This window comes from Stegostoma tigrinum, chromosome 1 (genome assembly GCF_030684315.1).
Source record: "Stegostoma tigrinum isolate sSteTig4 chromosome 1, sSteTig4.hap1, whole genome shotgun sequence".
Taxonomy (NCBI): Eukaryota; Metazoa; Chordata; class Chondrichthyes; order Orectolobiformes; family Stegostomatidae; genus Stegostoma; species Stegostoma tigrinum.
Genome location: NC_081354.1, coordinates 140,424,158 through 140,445,376, shown reverse-complemented (window position 1 = coordinate 140,445,376; position 21,219 = coordinate 140,424,158). Strand labels below are relative to the sequence as shown.

The 21,219-nt window shown below is 40.9% G+C and overlaps 1 protein-coding gene across 1 annotated transcript in view; it reads left to right on the top strand.

Annotated features, from left to right (window-relative positions):
• Positions 1 to 21,219, top strand: part of pdzd2 (PDZ domain containing 2) — a 422,227-nt gene that overhangs the window by 265,421 nt on the left and 135,587 nt on the right. Inside the window, exons 5-7 of the mRNA XM_048530010.2 lie at positions 3,718 to 3,860; positions 9,958 to 10,090; positions 20,782 to 20,952. Coding sequence (XP_048385967.2) covers positions 3,718 to 3,860; positions 9,958 to 10,090; positions 20,782 to 20,952 — 447 coding nt within the window. The remainder of the gene's footprint in view (positions 1 to 3,717; positions 3,861 to 9,957; positions 10,091 to 20,781; positions 20,953 to 21,219) is intronic.

Genomic DNA, 21,219 nt, shown 5'->3' with positions numbered 1-21,219 from the left:
TGTCCTGCTGTGATCTCCAGCACTTTTTGTTTCCAGTCTATCAGTCATGAGGTGTGTCAGTCCATTTAGTTCTATGACTAAACTTGTCTCCACAAACAACCATGATACACACATGAATAATTTGAAACAAAAATAATGTGAAACATTCACAAGTGAAATTTAAATTTGAAAAGCACCATCCCACCTTTGTGTTCTTGGCAAGTCTTGTCCGTGCTACAGAGCGGATCAGTAAAATTATGGCTATGATGCAGAACCTCACCGTTCATTTCGGAAGCTCTTTAATAGCCTGCTCAGAGCTGTAACGCTTTCAGCTGACAGTGGACTTCACGTGAACTGAACATTGAGCTGAAATGTCTCCCCAGCCAACGACTGCACCTGCCTCTGGTGCACGTTGCTAGCACTTTAAATTTGAATTGGAATTTCTTGGAAATCTGAAAAAAGCAAGTAAGCCGGCTATTTCCTGTTCCACTGTTGGGAATGGCACAGTAGGGTTAAAATTCCATTTACTACATTTCATCTGTTGATTATTTTGACGTATTATTTTCAACCTTTACAATCAAAGCATTTTAAATATGGAGAGCTTACATTGATACTCTTCAATTTAAATGATGCTGTCACACTTATAAACATTGCAAATCTTGTAATGACAATATTTATTATAAAAAGAATTTTCCCACATTCTGAGATTCCCCATTTTGGCAGCTTGTTCGCAAATAGGAAATTCTATTTTCCAATTAAGTTGCTGCTGTTTAGAAGGATTAATTGATCATTTCTCCCTAGATAATAAAATTAGACTTTACTTAAATTTGCAAACACTGCAATGTTTCTACTTAAAAATGTAGCATATAATAAAATGCTTGTTTAAATACTCCACACCTTGGCTGCTAAGATTTTATATGAAGAGAGTAAAATAGCAAAAAACAGATGTTTAATCTCAATGGAATACTGGTCTCATTTATCAAGATGTACTAGATCAGATCAAAAAGATCCCCAGTATATTTTCTGTCAAAAATACTGGCACATTGTAGTTCATGTTAAAGTCATTTACCAATGACTGCATTCTGTGCTTATTTGGTTAAGTCTGAGTTGTATCAAGGTTTTTGGAGTGTTTTTGCCATGAGGCCTAGGAAGTTTTGTCGTGACATTAATTACCTACCGCACCCCATAGAGTGTCTCCCATCCAGTTCCGACTCCCTCCTACTAAACTGTGTTCCCAGAATAATTCATCATTCCACAGGTATCCCAGAATTCACCAGTATTTCTTGTCCCTGCACCATCTTTAAAAGCTTGATGTGCACCAGGACAAGCACTTTAAAGCCTGAGTTTGCCCTCACAGTTCCTGACATTTGCCCCAGACATAGCATACTTCGAGGTATTGGCTCCTCAGTGAGTAGACAGGGACCTAGAGGTCCTGTTGGATGGGACGGTGCAAAGACAGGATTCCTAGAACATAAAACAGTACAGCACAGCACAGGCCCTTCGGCCCATGATGTTAGGCTGAATTATTATCCTACTAAGATCAATCTACCCTGCAAATCTTACATTTTACAATCCTCCATGTGCCTATCCAAGAGTCACTTAAAAGTCTCTAAAGTATCTGACTCCACTACTACTGCTGGCAGAGCATTCCACACACCCACCACTCTCTGTGTAAAGAACCTACCTCTGACAGCTCCCCTATACCTTCCTCCGATCACCTTAAAATTATGCACCCTCGTAATAGTCATTTCCACCCTTGGAAAAAAGTCTCTGACTATCCACACTATATATGCCTCATCATCTTGTACACCTCCTTTCAAGTCACCTCCAATCCTTCTTCGCTCCAGTGAAAAAAGCCCTCGTTCCCTCAACCTTACCTCATTAGACCTGCTCTCCAAGACCTTCCTGGTAAATCTCCTCTGCACCCTCTCTAAAGCTTCCACATCTTTCCTATAATGAGGTGACCAGAACTGAACATAATATCCCAAGTGTAGTTTAACCAGAGTTTTATAGAGCTACAACATAATCTTGCGGCTCTTAAACTCAATTCCCCTGCCGATGAAAGCCAACACACCATACACCTTCTTTACAACCCTATCAACTTGGGTAGCAACTTTGAAGGATCTATGGATATGGACCCCAAGATCCCTCTGTTCCTCCACACTGCCAAGAATCCTGCCATTAACCCTGCATTCTGCATTCCAATTCAACCTTACAAAATGAACCCACTTCACACTTTTCTGGGTTGAATTCCATCTGCCTCTTCTTTTCCCAGCTCTGCATCCTGTCAGTGTCCCGTTGCAGCCTACAATAGCCCTCCACACTGTCCACAACTCCATCAACCTTCATGACATTGGCAAACTTACTAACCCACCCTTCCGCTTCCTCATCCGGGTCTTTTATAAAGATCACAAAGAGCAGAGGTCCCAGAACAGATCCCTATGGAACACAGAGCTCTAGGCTGAATACTCTCCATCAACTACCACCCTCTGTCTTCTGTTGGACAGCCAGTTTTGTACCCAGACAGCCAAATTTCCCTAAACCCCATGCCTCCTTACTTTTTGAATGAGCCTAACACGTGGAACCTTATCAAATGCTTTGCTAAAATCCATATTCACCACATCCAATGCTCAGTCTTCCATCAATGTGTTTTGTCACATGCTCAAAAGAATTCACTGAGACTTGTGAGGCATGACTTGCCCCTCACAAAGCCATGTTGACCATTTCTAATAAAACTGTTTTTCCGTATAATCATAAATACTATTTCTCAATACTCTCCAATAATTTGCCCACCACAGACGTAAGACTGACTGGTCTATAATTCCCAGAATTATCCCTATTCCCTTTTTTGAACAAGGGAATGACATTTGCCACCCTCCAAACATCTGGTACTACTCCAGTGGACAGTGAGGACGCAAAGATCATTGCCAAAGGGGCAGCAGTCTCTCCCTCACTTCCTGTCGTCACCTTGGGTGTATCCCGTCTGGGCCAGGGGATATCTATCCTCATATTTTTCAAAATTTCTAGCACATCCTCCTTCCTAACAGCAACTGGTCCTTCCTCCCCAGGACCAGCAGTGGAAGGCATAGAACATAGAGCACGGAAAATAGAACAATACGGCACAGAACAGGCCCTTCGGCCCTTGATGTTGCACCGACCTGTGAACTAATCTAAGCCCCTCCCCCTACACTATCCCATCATCATCCATCTGCTTATCCAAGGACTGTTTAAATGCCATGAGCATGATACCTGCTCTTTAAAACCAAAAGAACTGTCAATCAGAAACAAAAACAAAGTTGCTGGAAAAGCTCAGCTGGTCTGGGAGCACCTGTGAAGGAAAAAACAGAGTTAACATTTCGGGTCCGGTGACCCTTCCTCAGAACCCTCAGAGGAACGGTCCCCGAACCCGAAACATTAACTGTTATTTTCCTTCACACTTGCTTCCAGGCCTGCTGAACCTTTCCAGCAACTTTGTATTCTTGGCCAATGATACCTGCACTGCCTTGGTCATATTCATTGGATGAATGATGGCCACACACCAAAAGCCTTCTGTTCAGTGAACTAGCTTCTGGGCCTCAGTCTCCAGGATGTGCACATTTTCTTTGGTCATCGTCTGTGGGTGAGGCATAAAAATGGCAGACATTAACACTGACACACAATATGTTTGTTCTTTAAAAGAAACATTGCAATGGATAATTATTCATTGTCAGCACTCTTATTTAATTCCCATTCCTCCAGAGGGAAGGTTGCCAAATTTGGAAGATGCACATGGTGAAAGGCTCAGACGGACTTGGTATTCAGATTACAGGAGGTCGGGGATCCAAACGTTCACCCCATGGTATCATTGTTACATATGTCGAAGAAGGAGGAGCAGCGCAAAGGTAAGCTTTAGTACCAGGACAATAGCAAATGTGTCACTGTACTTTGCAAAACTAACCAATGTTACTTAATAGTTACCTGCTCTGAAACATACATGAAATAATCAAGAAATGCAAATCAAGGCTTGTTTACATTTTTATCAGAGCTTCAGTTTGGTTAAATAATTTTGACACAAAAACAGAAATTGCTGTAAAAGCCCAGTACGTTTGGCAGCATCTTGTGGAGAGAAATCAGAGATATGTTTCGGGTCCAGTCACCTTTCTCAGACCGTGACTCAGGAAGGGTCACTGGACCCAAAATGTTAACTCTGATTTCTTTTCACAGATGCTGCGAGACCTGCTGAGCATTTGGAGCAATTTCTGTTTTTGTTTCTGATTTACAGCATCCTCAGCTGTTTCAGTTTTTAAATGATTTTGACACCTCCCGAATTTTACCAGTTGGGCGAGGAGAGGGTGATGATAAAATAGTGAGTATTAAGTCAGGACAACTGCCTGATGTGTTGCTGCTACCAGAGTGAGCAGATTGAATGCAGTGTGGGCGCCCGGTTGATGGAGGCATGTGGCCGATGAAGATAGTTAAAGGCTCTGGTAGGGATCATTCTACCGGGCCAATGGTATTTTGTTGGCAACATAGCGAACCCCATCAGATTGAAAGATTGCCACTCGAATAGAGGCAGCCTCCCTGTTACTCCAGGAACCATCAAAGCAGAGACTGAACTTCCTAATGAGGAGGACTGAATTAATCAATTTGTTGAAATAAAGATAATGCAAGATCATTGTTGACAGAAATGCACTCTGAGTAGTCCTGACGTGTTATATCCTTTTATTGCTTTGGAAACAAAATAGAACAAATTTTATAAATTGTGCTACAGTAGTTAAGTTTCTACAAAGAATCATGTCTTTCAGAATGGTCGTGATATAAACCTGATGAAGATAATTTCTATATCATTTAATTGACCCGTTTTTCACATGATCAGACCATAGCTTCATACAGGGCTATCAGAATACACAAGCTACATAGTTGGTTATAATCAGAATTTAGGAGCAGGTAGGTAGTGCCTGCTACCCCATTGAAGTCCCCATATGAGGTTTCCGTTCAACCCCTAGCCCGCTGAATTTCTTCTGCTTTTTTAAAAACTTACCCATCCAAACTCCTGATGCACATTCTTCAGCAGTAACTGTATCTTCTGGTAATGCTACTGAAATTTCAGGTCTGTCAGACCTCTTGTTGAGATGGCAGCATGTTGAGCCTGCTTACTATAACTGAGTGGATGACCAGCAGCTGGCTAAGTTACAGTCCAAACCAATCCCTGCTAGCAAAGGTAGAGTGGGAACTGTTTTCTACTTCACTGTTGGAGATCAGTGGTCAGGTCCAATGGGTCGGGTTAGGTTAGGTGGGGAAGTCAAAAGATCAGCAGGAAGTGAGGGTCATCAGATGGTGAACTTGGATTAGATTAGATTGGGGGCGCAGCCACAAGAAAGTCTGGGTTCAGGGGTGAGTTGTCAGCTGGTGAAGTCAGGTTCGTTTGGATAGAAGGAATTGGGAATCAGTATCAGGGTTCTGGGATTGGACAAGTTGTTTGATAAAGGGAGATGAGGATGCCATAGTGTCGAGAGCAGCTGAGGGTTATTACTGGCTATGCAGAGGGAGGGGTGGGGACTTGGGCATGTTAAGATTTAGGGTTGGGTAGGTCAGTGAGAATTTGGGGTGTCATGGGAAGTTTTCAGAGTGGGCCCATGGTAGAATTTAGTCTTCATGAGGGTAATTCAGCAGGGGGTTAATTGTATAGTTGCCCAAGAATTGGATCAGGACTTTTGCGTCTATATTTTCCTGAGTAACTGTGCAGATAAGTATATCATATTGTCCAAAGACAATTTCAAAGAGACTTGGGGAGCTGGGAGACTTGCCAATTGGAAGGTGAAGCTTCTGGGCAATTCCTATCAAGTCACTACATTGGGACTTGTGTGGCATCTCAACCTGTATGTTGGGGAGGTACATTCAGGTCTAGGCCCATTTTTCAACCAATTAATGGTGCTAAATTAAAAGGAAGAAAGTTTTCTTATTTAAAAAGCACCAATCATATTTGCAGTCTGTCACAAAGCTTTTCACTAGCAAAGGGAGCCTTTGAAGTAGTTGCCATTATTATAGGGAAAAAAAAATGTGCTATCTTATTTGTGGATAGCAAATCCTGCAAATCACAATGAGGTAACTAAGCAGATAACCTGTTTTAGTGATGTTAGCTGAGGGGTAAATAATGCCCAGAATCTTTATTAGTGGCATTGGACCCTTTTTATTTACCAGTTAAACTTCTCATCGGAAATACATCACCTTTGATAGTTCAGCAATTCCTACAGTATTAGCACTGCAGCGTCAGCCTGAATTAGATGATAATATTGTTAGTATCTTTTCCCTTTAAGGTTTGCAGTTCACTGTGGTCTTGACTGTTTCCTGAGCTCCAGGAGTTAAACGATAGATTATTTAATTGCTTTGTAGTTATGAATTGCAATCCAGAAAGCCACACTGCCCTTCAGTTCAAACAGGAAATCCATTAATAAGCTTTCATTGACCTCTGTGAAACGCTTGTCCTTTTCTTGGCAGTAAAACAAACAGCAACATGGAAGTCATAACTAAGACTTTAAGTAACTAACTGGTTTTTGAAACACGAGTATACAATTAATGGGGTGAAACAGGAGCACATCCAGAGGAAATAGTTCTTGGAGCCAGACAATAAATAATGCTCACTCCAGAATGTTGGCAACTTTAGAACCGTTGCCAAAATGTGGTTCTAATGCTGTGCATCAAACCACTTCATTTTATAATAATACTCAGTCTTCCTAATGTCTTCTTGTTGCTGTTGGCACCTCTGCTATCTTATGACTATCAGTTGCTTCTGGTTTGACACAAAGTCATAAATTCTAGTTTATAACCAACTGTATTGGCAGTGTTACCTGGTAACCTGGATAATGGTAGGAACAGCACCAAGTGCTGTCAATGATGGGACTGACAATAGAACACATGGCAAATGAATCAAATTATCTTTATCATTAATAGTCTGATACCATTATCATTCTAAAGAGTGTGAATTAGATTGCAGATATTTAATTAGATAGAAACTATTAAAAACAGAGATAAGATAACAAAGTGTGTAGCTGGATGAACACAGCAGGCCAAGCAGCATCTCAAGATCTCAAAAGCTGACGTTTCGGGCCTAGAACCTTCATCAGAAAAGGGGGATGGCGAGAGGGTTCTGAAATAAATAGGGAGAGAAGGGGAGGCAGACCGAAGATGGATAGAGGAGAAGATAGGTGGAGAGGAGAGTATAGGTGGGGAGGGGATAGGTCAGCCTGGGAGGACGGACAGGTCAAGGAGGCGGGATGAGGTTGGTAGGTAGGAGATGGAGGTGCGGCTTGAGGTGGGAGGAGGGGATAGGTGAGAGGAAGAGCAGGTTAGGGAGGCGGGGACGAGCTGGGCTGGTTTTGGGATGCAGTGGGGGAAGGGGAGATTTTGAAGCTTGTGAAGTCCACATTGATTTTTCTGTAATCTAATTTGTTTTAGTAGCCGTAAGTAGATATAATGCACCTGAATTTTCCAGTTAGCTTTTTTAAAATTCATTCATGGGATGTGAGCATACCTGCCTATACAAGCATTCATTTCTGTCAGTTGGCATTGTTGTATTTCACAAGATTGATTAATTGGGTGCACATAAAAAATGCAATTCAGATATAGATACTTCAGAATTAGGTGCAGGGGTTAGGTCATTTGGTCTGTCAAACCTATTTAGTCATTCAATAAGATCATGGCCATAATTCCACATTCTGACCTACCTTTGATAACCTTTGACTGTGAACATCTGAAAGTCCTTGACTTAAATGTTAGCTTCTCAACTAAAAAATGATTCATTTCTTTTCAGTCCCTTATATCTCAGTGACCACTTACAGAAAGCGTGAGAATGCATTGAGAACTCAACCATATAACCAGGCTTGGCAAACAGAAGAGCTCTATTAAAATTATAGTTGTTTGGAACCATTTTAATTTAAGGATGAACATTATGTGAATATGCACATCTGTCAGATTTGCAGACTTAATGTGGATGGTCTCCTCAATGTGTTTGTGCGTTCGTCCAATATATCTTCATTTACGTCCTGGTCTCAACCAGTTTTCTGGGAGTTGATTCATTGCAAGTGCACAATGGATTCCCAATCTGAGAAGGAAACCTAGCAGTATATGTGAAAATACATTAGTGGTGCAGCAGCAGCAGAAGAGATGATGAGAGCAGAAATGCCTAAGTAAAAGGCATCTGCTGAAGGCTTCATATGAGAATGAATTTATTCAGCAGCTAAGTGTCAGTGGATTCATGGTCATCATTAGATTCTTAATTCCAGACATTTATTGAATTCAAATTCCACTATCTGCCATGATGGGATTGGAACCCCAGGTCCCCAGAACACTATTTGGATCTCTGGGTTAACAGACCAGTGATAATACCACTAGGCCATCACCTCCGCAGTGCTCCCTGAACAACAGGACTGCTTCCCCGATGCAAGTCCGCTTCTTGATCTCTACATTCTCCCAATGTAATGTGTTTCCCTTCTCATGATGGGACTAAACTCAGCAATCACTCCTCTTAAATTTCATCTCTGCCCAACGATCTTTTTTTTCCTATCTTCCAGATCCTGTGCAATCATCTTCCAACACTCCATGCCATGTTGCATGCACCACCTGTTAATAATGAAAATCGCCATTTACTAGAATTCATTCCCTCAGCTGGGAAATCCCACCAAAATAAATGGCCCTAAAAGCTGTCAAACATTATATTGTTATGATCAAACCTCCTCAAAATGTATTCAGAAGATAGCTTCAACCCCAACTTTTTCTTATTTTTAGAGGCAAGTGTAAAGTATTGTGTTTCTGATGAAATTTGATTGGTCAAACTACCAGGCTCGAAGCAAAACTCACTTTGTTCTTAAGACTATAGTTAAAATACAAACAAACGAAAGAAGAATTGGAATAATTTAACTCTATTGGAAAACTTAACAGAATAATAGATTATTTGACTACTAAACAGCAACTGTTCCAATAAAATAACATCCCATAAACAGACCCTTGGCAAAGGCAAATTGTCTCACATGCACTTCTCCAGTCCAGGAGGAAAGAACATCAAAAGAAAACTCAAAGGGAACCGAAATATTTTGTTATAGCAGGGAGAGATGTATAGCAGCTTCCAAACCCCAACAGTTACTGAAAATTAAACTAAGATGCTGTTTCTCTGGGAGCTTGACACCACCCCTTCATGCAGGTTGTATTCTTCCAACTTTTAAACAGAAACCAAAGGCCTCTCAAGTTGTTTACTCTATTGGCTTAGAACAGAAGGCTTGACAACTGTCTCAGCCTCTCTTCATAAAAGAAACAGGACAAAGTGCGCCTCTTAAAGCCATAGTATCATCATAATATCCCCTTCAAACTCAGTTGAAATTATGCATGCCCTAATCAGCGTACCAAAGAAGGGAAAGATGCACATCCAACCTAAGAGAGCCTATACTCTTGATGGAACCATGTTGACCATGGGACAGAAACTCAGTTCAAACAAGATTACTCCCTAGATATTGAGGAATTAATCTCAACCTGAGGGTGCATCTCCTCTCCCCATTCACTTACCAGACCCCAGATCAACTCTCCAATTAGAAAATTAATATTCCAAATAAAATCATCTCTAACACTTGCCTGCAACAACAGATGGCATCCAGTCAGCAGGCAACATTTTTGGGAAGTACATGTGAAGTGCTAAGTGTAATGCCGTAATTTCAGTATTATTCACACCATCCCATTTAAAGCAAAAGGTTCCAAAAAGTAAAGCTGATGCATTGGAATTTTCAAGATTTAGTGAATGAATCTAAACCATCCAGATTTTGGTGAATCTGGATTGTGTAAACAGTTCAATGATCATTGTTATACAATTTTCACACCTCAGCATGTCCAAAAAACACATGCTGATGTAATGTAATCTTGTAATGTCAGCATGTTATGCATGATGTCTACTCTTTAAAAGTCATTGTCCAGCCTGATCACTTGTTTAGTGGTTTTCTCCTGTTCTTCTACCAGGGATGGAAGACTGAAATCTGGTGATGAGCTGCTAATGATTAATGGACAGTCACTGGTTGGACTCTCACATCAAGAGGCAGTGGCACTACTTCGATCAGCAGCAGGACTTGTACAGCTGGTTGTTGCAAGCAGGGTAGGTGCTCCTCTTTACGTGAAAGTTTTTATTTTAGTTTTTTGCCCTTTTTTCTATGACCAAAAGCATGAATCTAAGTGTAGCAGATGTTGAGCAGAACTTAACTTTAACCCTGGAACTTGTTGGAAAATCCCATATTGCTTCTTTCTTGGAGGACCTATAAAATAACCAGTCAATATGCAGTTAGATGGACACTATTAGGCCTCCCATACAAACAGTGCTCAGTAGACTGGCCAATCAGAAGGTCAAGGGCAGAAGACAGATGGAAACAACTCCCTCTGCAAGTTTTCCTCCAAGATACACACTAACCTGATTTGGAAATATTTTGATGGCCCTTCCTGTCGCTGGGTCAAAATTCTGGTAGTGCTTTCAATCATTTGGATCTGAAAGGGTTAATACACATTGAGTGCCATAAGCACCACCCACTATGACATTGCCATGAGGACCAGTGGAGAGAGTAACTCAGGATTTTGAAGAAGTGTTACCTTAGACCTAACAGTCTCTAATAATATATACGTTATCTTTGTAATGTCTAAATTGTTGCAGAAATGCACTTGTATCTTGTTTACTGCAAGAGATGTTTCTAGTTAGATCAAAAAGTGACTATACTTATCACTAGTAAACCCCACGGATACTTGAGGAGTGGATTGGAGACAGCACAGAAAAATATGGTGGCAGCATTAGACCTGAAGGTTTGTTTTAGCTTCATGAAAGAACAGTAATCTGCAAAGAAAATGTCAATGGGTTTTGAAGACTGACCTTCCTACTTATGTAGCTGTATAAGCATTGCTGGAAATCTCATCAGTAGAGATCTGATGAGCCCAAGAGGAGAATACCTTGTGGCAACAATGAAGTGTAGTTCGAAGAATGCTAATGTATTTCAGACTTGATAAGAAATGCTGAAAGAAATCTGCAGATCCAGGATAACTATCGAAAAACACCAGAGTTAGACACCAGTGCAAGTGCCACGTTATCATATAGCAAGCTTTGGTTGAGAAAACACTATTTACAGCTTAAGCCATGACTGCTTAAGCCAGGGGCATTGCAGTCAGTAATAAAGAAATGTGATCATCAATTCGCCAGTATGTGACCAGCAAATACCAGCCAGCCTATATGTACTTCACAACCAAGGATTCTCGATCATGAGCAGAAAGTTGCAAATTAACCTCTATCTCACTCAAAAGGCAGAAAAGGTTAAACTACAAAAGGTCAAGAAACAACGAATCAAAGACACAGCCAATAAACAGTATACCATCCTTGGAAAAAAATTGACAAATCTGCAAATGAATTGAGTCAGGTTGCAACATGGCACAGGTAACAACTCTTTATGATACAAGACACATATTAGATGCTGAGATGACTAGGAAGAGTCAAGCTCATGTTGAATATCTGACGATCTTTCACCTTTCAAAGAAGAATCTTCATCCACCGTTACGGCTATCACATCTAGCAAGACAGTCTTCAATTTCAGCAATTGAAAAAGTGAATAAATTGTTTTCATCACTAATGGCAAATGACAAAGTCCAAATTAATGAAAATTGAAATGATAGCTTTCTCTTCTCCAGAACCGATTGCAGACAATTTGAGAAATAGTGCTCATTGAAACTGATTGAAGATGTGGTGCATGGAAACACGGAAGCCACCACTAACAAGAGATGAACGATATCTCAATGATTCAGTGTATTGCGAAAAAAAGGACTGCCAGCAGTAGCAGTGATGATGCCCTCTACGAAAGAAATGTAAGATATTCAAGTTCAGTTCACTAGTTCAGACAGAACTACAGTACAGCTGCAAGACAATCCAAGAAAACTACCTTTTACTGAACAAACAACCATGCTTCTAAGACCAAGAGAATATGTTTGTGGGGAAAAATAAAATCTTCAGATTGCCTGAATTTATAAGTTAAAGACTTGGGGATAGGTGGGGTAGTGGTAAATGTAATTATATCAGCTAATGTATAGACAAATATAATGTATAGACAGATATAATGAGAAATAAAGAAACTTGGAGGCAGATGTTGTATATAAGTCTGGAAGGGTTTATACTGATTAAGTGTCATAACTACCACCCACTGTGATGAGGACAGGAGAGTAACTAAGAATCTTGAAGGGGTCAGATCAAAAACTAGGCTCTCCAAACAGTATAATCATCTATAAGCCATACCATATCTCTAAGACACAAATCGTTGCAGAGATGCAATGACCTATATTTTGTTTACTACCAGACATTTCTTTAATTGGACTAGAATAATATTTATTCAAACTAAATAATATGGGTCCTTGAAGAATGTACATTTAGAAGGGGTTAGTGGCAGCACATAACACTTCCTCACAACACTGTGTGTGTACCTACACTATCAGACTGCAATGGTTCATCAAGGCAGTTAAAATAATCTTCTTTATGGCAATCAGACATAGGTTCAAAAATGCTGGCTTAACGCCCACATCTCGTGAAAGAAAACATTTTAGCAACCTCTAGTATGAGCAATACCACCAAGAGTTCTGGCCACTACTGGTATGACATACGGGCCTAAGTTGTGAGTCACCACTGATTCTCATTTAGAGGTCAATCTGAGGAGGTTGGGATTTCAGGAATGGCAGGTGTTGAGAGAGCCACCATGGACAGGAACAAGGTCACCTGCAAGGACACCCCCTTCTCAATGCACTGTCCCTTAATTTACAGGCATTGTGCACCTTAAAAGAATCTGCCCTACTGAGCTGTGGCCAAACCCAACAAAGTTCACCTGAGTCCCTCCACCTGGGAAGTTCCCTACCTGCTGCAAGGTGAATGCTGGTGGCAGTGCTATGAGGCTCATAAGTGGTGTTCAAGTAGTCATTTGAGGGCTTTTGTTGAAAGTTATTCTCCACAAGTTGTTCCTGAATGTAGACTCACCTGCGCTCCCCAACCTGATCAAATGGCCTTCCCACCTCAACTCACCTTGGGACTGGGGGACATGAAATTCCATCCACTCTTCTTGCTGAATTTGTGAATGAGGCTTAATCTGGGAGGGGAATCAGTCAGAACTGTCAAATGCTATTATTTACTCCCCTCAATTTTCTAGATACTTTCTAATCATCTGTTATTACACATCTCTGGATCAGATGAGACTTGAACCTGGGCATCCTGGCCCAGAGGTAGGGACAATACTGCTACACCATAAGAGCCCCTCACTCCATTTTATACCTACCCATTTAAATAAATGGATAATTGAGTAGGTTCAATTTTGTGTGTGAGCTTCCCTGTACAGTTAACCTTTATATGTTATACTGAGGTGAAGAAGATCCTTCTTAGAGGAGGTAAGATAACTGTGCATCTGATCCATTATAAATAATTCTAACCTTAACCCCAGGAGTAACTCTCAATGAATGAATTTTCACAAAAAAAGTAACATGAAATGTCTTTGCCTTGAATTTTGTTAAATATGTTGTCCAATTCGCCTGCCAAAACTTACTTTAGGATAGCAGTACCCCTGTGAAAGTGATGTGTACCATTTGTTTAAATATCTTCCTATTTGCGTTAATTAAAGAGCACAATTACACTTGACTCCAGTCCAACTCCTGGTTTTAATTTTTTTTCTATGTATTTAATGTTAAAGCTGGTTCCAATTTTTAAGTCAGCACCAGGAATCTGCACTGAATTTGAGCATCAGATATAAGGGGTGCCTCCAGCCGGGTTACTTTTATGCTGCTATGCCTTCTTGTCTAAATTTGGCAGAAGGATTGAGTTTAAGTAATGGATGGAAATTGGGACCACCACTGCAGAAATTCAGGGAGCTGGTCATGATTATGCATTTACCACTCTCATGAAACTGTACCACTGTCTCTTTCACTGCTCCACAATAACTTGTAAGAATCCTGTAAATTGTTTTTCAAAGGGCAAATTAATTATAATGCATTGGAACACAGGAAGTGCTGGATAAAACATGCCAAAGTCTATGTAGTTTGCTGTCTATCACTCTGGCCTTAATGTGGCAATAATGGAGTTGTTGCCTACTTATAGAAGTAGTCAGGTCTGATCAAAGAGTCTGGTCTTAAAGATGAATTCTTGTTAAGGCTGTTCACCTTGCAGGAGTTCAAGTGAATAAACTGAAGCTTAAATCTCCTTTTTGAAACAATACAGATGCAGGTATTTCAAAATATGGATGTGCAAAAATGGGACAAATAGCTTCCTTTATCTCTAATTATCTAATGATCGTAGTGCTGGAGGAGTGGTGCAATTACAACATTGTCCTTTTGTCTGTGGATATTATGGTGTGTGACCTTCTAATTCTACAAATAACTTCTGTTAAAAACTGAAGTCATGGAGTCATACAGTGCAGAAACAGATTCCTCGGCCCAACTGGCCCAGACTCGCCATTTTCCCAAACTAAACTAGCCCCACTTGCCTGTGCTGAACCTTTCCTTTATATGAACTTACGCAAATTTTTTTAAATGCTGTAACCGTACCTGCAACGACCACTTTCTATGGTAGTTCGTTCCACACATGAATCACTCTTCTTGTAAAAAAAAGTTGCCCCTCAAGTCTCTTTTCAATCTTTCTCCTCTCATCTTAAAAATATGCCCCTAGTTTTGAATTCTCTACTCTAGGAAAAAGACCCTTGTCATTTGCTGTATCTATGCCCCTCTAAATCTCAGTAAGGCCACCCTTCAATCTCCTCCACTCTAGTGAAAACAGTCCCAGTCTTTCCAGGCAACATCCTGATAAATCTTTTGTGAACCCTTTCCAGTTTAATAATATCCTTCCCATAACAGGGTACCTAGAACTGTACACAATATTCCAGAAGAGGCCTCACCAACGTCCTTCACAACCTCAACGTGACATCCCAACTTCTATACACAAAGGTTTGAGCAATGAAGGGAAGCATGCTAAATGCCTTCTTAACCACCCTGTTTACTTGTGACACAAATTTCAAAGAATGATGTACCTGAAGCCCTCTGTTCTGTTCTACAACACTACCCAGGGCCCTACCATTAATTCTATAAGTTCTGTCCTTGTTTGTATTACCAAAATACAAAATCTCACATTTATCCAAATTAAACACCATTTGCCAGCACTCAGTATTCGTGTGCAACTTTCATATGATCGTTCATTGCCTTAGCAATTGCTTTAATCAGTGGAGATTATGTTGCATGTAGCTATCATTTTGTATCAGTGCCCTTACATTCATGATGAATTAATCTTAATCCGAATGTACTATGATTAAAACGTCTTTAAAACTGAAGCTGTACTGATTAATGATGGTTTTATGTTTAATAACGTTTAATTCATAGCTCGAATATTAAATTTAACTCTATACATGATCTGGCTTTTATAATAAATTACCCACTGGAGATTGCAATTCCTCAAGAGATAGTATCTGTGAATTCCTCCTGTTTATTAAACGGAAAGCTGTTCCTTTCAAAGATTAAAGGAGCGGCTCAAACGGCCTTATCCAACTGAAAATCTTGAGAAAGCAAGGTAAATATTAAAGCATAATTTTTAAAGTCTATTTTTCATTTGTAAGCTTAAATAAAGGTTTATGGTACTGCAAAGCACCACCAAGGTTGTTGATTTTTGTTCATGTGGTATGCGGCCCACCCTTAATTCCCTTGCGGAAGTTGTGGTGAGCCAACTCCTTAAATCTCTGCAGTCCATATGGTGCAGTTACACCCACAGAGCTGCTAGGAAGGGAGTTCCAGGATTTCGATCCAGCGACAACAAAGGACTGACAATAGAGTTCCAACTCAGAGTGCTGAACATCTTCGAGGGAAACTTGTAGGTATTGTTCACATGCCGAAGAGAAGATGAGTTAGATTTATTGTCACACATACTCACAAATGTTTACAAGTTACCACTTACAGTGCCATCTTAGGTACCAAAGTACATAGGTACAGATTCTTAAATACACATGCTTAGGGAAGATAATTAGAAAAATAAAGACAAAAAGCTCAGCAATAAATTAGAAAAGTAGAGAAATAAGCGTTCAGAGTAACGGTCCTTTCAACCCAGACAGCGCTGGGCTTTACCTCGAGGCCAGAGGTGACTCCGAGCCTACGCCGGGGCCAGGAATCGAATCCACCCAATGACCTCGAGTCAGGTCTACACTGAAGCCAGGAGTTGAGTCCATGCTGAAGCTGGGAGTCGGCGCTGGCTTTCACTCCAGACATCGCCAATGCCACAAGGATGGGAGGTACAAAGAAAAAAAAGTGCAAAAAGGGGAGAGAAAAAAAGAAAAGAAACAGACGGAGTGGACAAGCTCTGACTCGGGAACCCTATTAAGTTGTCATGTTGGTTACGTGTCTCCTGCCGCAGTTTTTCTGTGTCATACAGGCACGGATTGGCAATGTGCTATCCATGGAACCTTCGTGACTTTTGAATCTCATCTGCTACCACTGTTCAAAGGCAGTGGAGGGAGTGAATGTTGAAGGTGGCAAATGAGGTGTGAATGAAGCAGGCTGCTTTGCCCTGAATGGTGTCAGGCTTCTTGACTGTTGTTGGAGCTGCACTCATCAGACAAGTGGGGAAAATTTCATCACAAAGTACAAAGAAAATTACAGCACAGGAACAGGCCCTTCGGCCCTCCAAGCCTGCGCCGATCGAGATCCTCTGTGTAAACCTGTCATCTATTTTCTAAGGGTCTGTATCCCTTTGCTCCCTGCCCATCCATGTATCTGTCCAGATACATCTTAAAAGACACCATCGTGTCTGCGTCTGTCACCTCTGCTGGCAACGCATTCCAGGCACCCACCACCCTGTGTGTAAAGAACTTTCCATGCATATCTCCCACAAACTTTCTTCTTCTCACTTTGAACTCACGACCCCTAGTAATTGAGTCCCCCCCCTCCCCCCCACTGGGGAAAAAGCTCTTGCTCTCTATACCCCTCATGATTTTGTAGACCTCAATCAGGTCCCCCCTCAATCTCCGTCTTTCTAGTGAAAATAATACTAATCTACTCAACCTTTCCTCATAGCTAGCGCCCTCCTGACTTGTGCCTTATGGACAGGCCCTGGGGATTCAGGAAATGAAGCACATGCTGCAGGATTCCCAGACTCTGACCTACTGTTGTGCCATAGTACTTAGATGTCTGGTCCAGCCAGTTTCCGGTTATGGATAAATCACCTGCCCCACCTAGCCTTGGACTTTGATACTGGGGGATTCACCGATTGTAATGCCAGTGAATGTAAAGGGCAGGGGTTAGATTCTATCTTGTTAGAGCTGGATACTTCCTGGTATATGTGTTGCAAATAGGCCTGACTGTTGTTCAGAACTTTATGTACTTGGGCAAGGACAGCTTTGCCGTCTGAATAGCTGCGAATGCAGGGATGAAAAATCTTTGCCTTTTGACATTTCAGCTGTGGAATTCCACCCTTTGAAATGTGTTTTTGATCTCTTTTTCTGCCTGTAGCCCTTTGTTTTGACTTGCACATACATGATCCAACAATGTCATGCTCTGGTGTTGGTGCACATAATACACATGAAGTCCAAACTGTCTGTATTATATACACTGTCTGTGTTACATGCAGAAGTGTTAAGATGCTATGTTTACTTTTGTGATATTGTATAAATGCATTGCACAGTTTTGAAGCTGATAGACAGTAAATAAACTGAAAAGTAACGTTTCTATCCACTTGAAGTCTAATAATTCCACCCATTTGAAGTGACACGGAAACATTTGTCCTTCATTACACACTTTAAAAAGTGCCATCAATCCTGGCCTTTTCTACCTAAGTAACTTTGCTGTTTTGTGTTATAATTCTTGGGAACACAAGATTTTCAGACCTTTTTGTCTTCACCACATTCATCCCTATCTGCAATCATCAGCAAAGATCCTTACTTGCAATTTTACAATGAGGATAGGATAATTAGTGAAGCAAGTGAAAATGGTTCACCAAGACACTACTTTGAGGGACTCTTGTAGTGATGGCCTGAGGCCGAGATGATCAACTTCCACAACCGGCGTGTAATAGGTATGTCTCCAACCAGGAAATAGCTTAACATAGGTTCCCAATTACTTCAACTTTACTGACACTCCTTGATGTCCACCAAGTCAAATGCTTGATGTCAAAGGCAGTTACTCTCAGCTCTTGAATTCAATTCTTTTGCCCATATTTGGATTAAGGCTGTATCAGAAATAATGGGAACTGCAGATGCTGGAGAATCCAAGATAACAAAGTGTGGAGCTGATGAACACAGCAGGCCAAGCAGCATCTCGGGGACACAAAAGCTGATGTTTTGGGCCTGGACCCTTCATCAGAGAGATGAGTGAGACCCTCTCTGATGAAGGGTCTAGGCCCGAAACGTCAGCTTTTGTGCTCCTGAGGTGCTGCTTGGCCTGCTCTGTTCATCCAGCTTCACACTTTGTTATCTTGGATTAAGGCTATAATGAGTTCTGGACCTACCAGAAATGAAACTGATCATCCAGGAGCAGGTAATTGTTAACAAATTGCCTGTTGATGCAGTTATTAACCACATCTTCCATTGCTTTGCTAATGGTCAAGAGTAGACTAATGAGGTGATAATTACCTGATTGTGACTGGCCGTGCAGTTTGTGGACAGGACCTGCTTGGGCAATTTTCCACATTGTTAGTGTAGTAGCCTCACTGGAGCATCTTGGCTAAGACCTGGAGTGTAAGTCTCATCAGGGTTATTTGCGATAAGCTTTACTATATTCAACGTTTTCGACAATTTCTTGATCTCACTTAGAATGAATCAGATCAGTTGAAGATTGGTATTCGTGATTCTGATTCATTGGATAATTATGCCTGAAGGTGTTTGCAAACACAACAGCCTGCTCTTTTGTAATGATATGTTGAAGTCTGCCATTGTTGAAGTTTTGGTTATTTGTGGAACCTTCTCCTGTCATTAGTGGCAAGATTATGAAGCTTAGTTCTGTTCCTTTGGTTTTGAGTATGAAGTAAATTAAGAAAGAGTCGGGGTAACAAAGTGTGGAGCTGGATGAACACAGCAGCCCGAGCAGCATCTTAGCAACACAGAAGTTTCGGGCCTAGACCCTTCATCAGAGAGGGTGGGTATGGGTTGTGATTTTTTTTGATTTTGAAATGCGTAGATTGTGGATGAAAAAGACAGTGAGGTAGTTGAGCCCTAAATTTTTGTTGCTGGGAAGGGATCACTCATTGTGCAGTAAACTTGTAAGGGAGAAATAAATTGAAGTTTAGGAAGACTAGGGGAAAAATTTTGAGAGCAACAATGGTCAGTAACAATTTTTGTATTCAAAACTACAACAGTGAAATAAAAGGAAAATTTAACTTGCCAAAATCAGCACAATGATGTCATCAGGTCCACTAAATGATGTTGGACGTCGCAATGCATCATTAACATTAAGCCTGCTGTCATGCTTATGGGCTGTACAAATGAATGACATTCCTGTTTCACATGGTTAGCACTTTTTAGAATGCAAGACCTTGATTGTCATTCCAACACAGAAACAGTTGGAGCCTGTACTGTGCATTGGATGATGAATTTTACTGGTAAACCAGACAAAGACATCTTGGAAAGGTAAGTTTAAAATCAATATTGTGGGGCCAGGAGAAGCAATATGCATCCAAATAGTCACTTATGATTCCAGCTGTCCTTGTGTATTTTTCAGCAAGCAATCCTCATAGCTGCTTTCTTGGATTTCATTGCTTTAATCTATTTATTAATCTGATTTAAAAATTACACTTGACATGGGATCTTACCAGTCCCACCAAAGCAGCTTTGACAGTACTGGGAGGAAAGTAGGATGGAACATTGTTAGGTTGATGGGTCAATGAGTTCTCGTGTTCAGCCGATCTAACCGTTGTGGAGTTGGAAGCGGGATGATTACCTGCTGGCAGTGTTGGGTTGTCAATTTGAATTTGTTAGTACCTACTTAGGGGCAGATTTGGAATGTGTTGGGTTTCTCCCAGCAACATACAGCTTTCCTGTGTGGCCTATGCCTGGCAGCTGCCAGTATGTTGCTTGTTGGTGGTTGGATTAATCCTAAACAGGCTGTCCTATGCTACAGGGCTCTCTGGGCTACAGCTGCAGCCACTGGTCAATCTGTATAGGGATTTCACCTGCACAGTTGTGATTGCAGTTTCTTTAACATCTGACAAATCTTCAAAGGGTACCTCAAGGTGAAGGCCCTGGCTAGGTCCCCATCCTGTCTCTGATTGGGCCTGCAGCCTCAGTTAATCCTCTACTGCAATCTTCCAGGCAGCCAATTAGGAGCCAGCTCTCTGCAGGATTTCTCCGGTAGGTAACAGGAAAAAATGAGTCCAGAAACTGCTCCCAACCAGCAAATAATTTTAATGTGTTAAGATTCTGCCCATAATTAACAACAGTACTGCAGACACAAATTGTAACCTCACTGTGTCCTGTAGTCCATGACACTTCAATGCTTACTAATAGATGCAGTAAGAAGTGCCTTTTCTTATCTAGGCTACTGGGCAGGATGTAGAACTGGTTTTAAAAAAAACCTTGTTAACCTTGTCCAGAGGATATTCACTTCATACAGTTAGTTGTAATATATGAAGAAGCTGTGTCTGGAATCCCTACTGTCAATGATGAAAGTGCTGATCAGGGGATTACGAGAAAGTAAAATAAACTGGAGACTAAAGCAAATGCTTTTGAAATATTTCATAATGCAAAACTGCACGACCGTGGAGGTGTGCAAACATTATCAGTCTGAAAACCAACCATTTTAATTATCCTTTCATCTCTTTTACAGGATGAATCTGAGATCCATTTCCAGAAGTTCCCCTCCACGAGTTTACCTGATTTGGTGACTAACTTTGTGGTTGCTGATAACTCCCCTTCTCCTACAGAAAATAAAGAGAATGTAAAACCAGACAGTGAAGATGCAGCAGCTGACTGCCAAGTGCATCACCATCCTGAAAGTGTAAGTGCTGATGTAGAAATGTGCATGTTCTTCTGTGTGCTAGTTTTAAATAATTGGTTCAAGAATTTTGCTGAAATTCTTATCCCTAACAATCGTTGCAGAAACTATATGTGACACTGTTAATATTGTAAGCAGCTGCTAGGGTTTAGCTGGCACAAGAGAATATCAACAGTTTCACTTCATGTAGAGACGTGGTTTCCAGAATATGTTGGGATCCTCACTCATTTACAGTATCATTCGCTTTATAGAAATTAAAAACTGCATGAA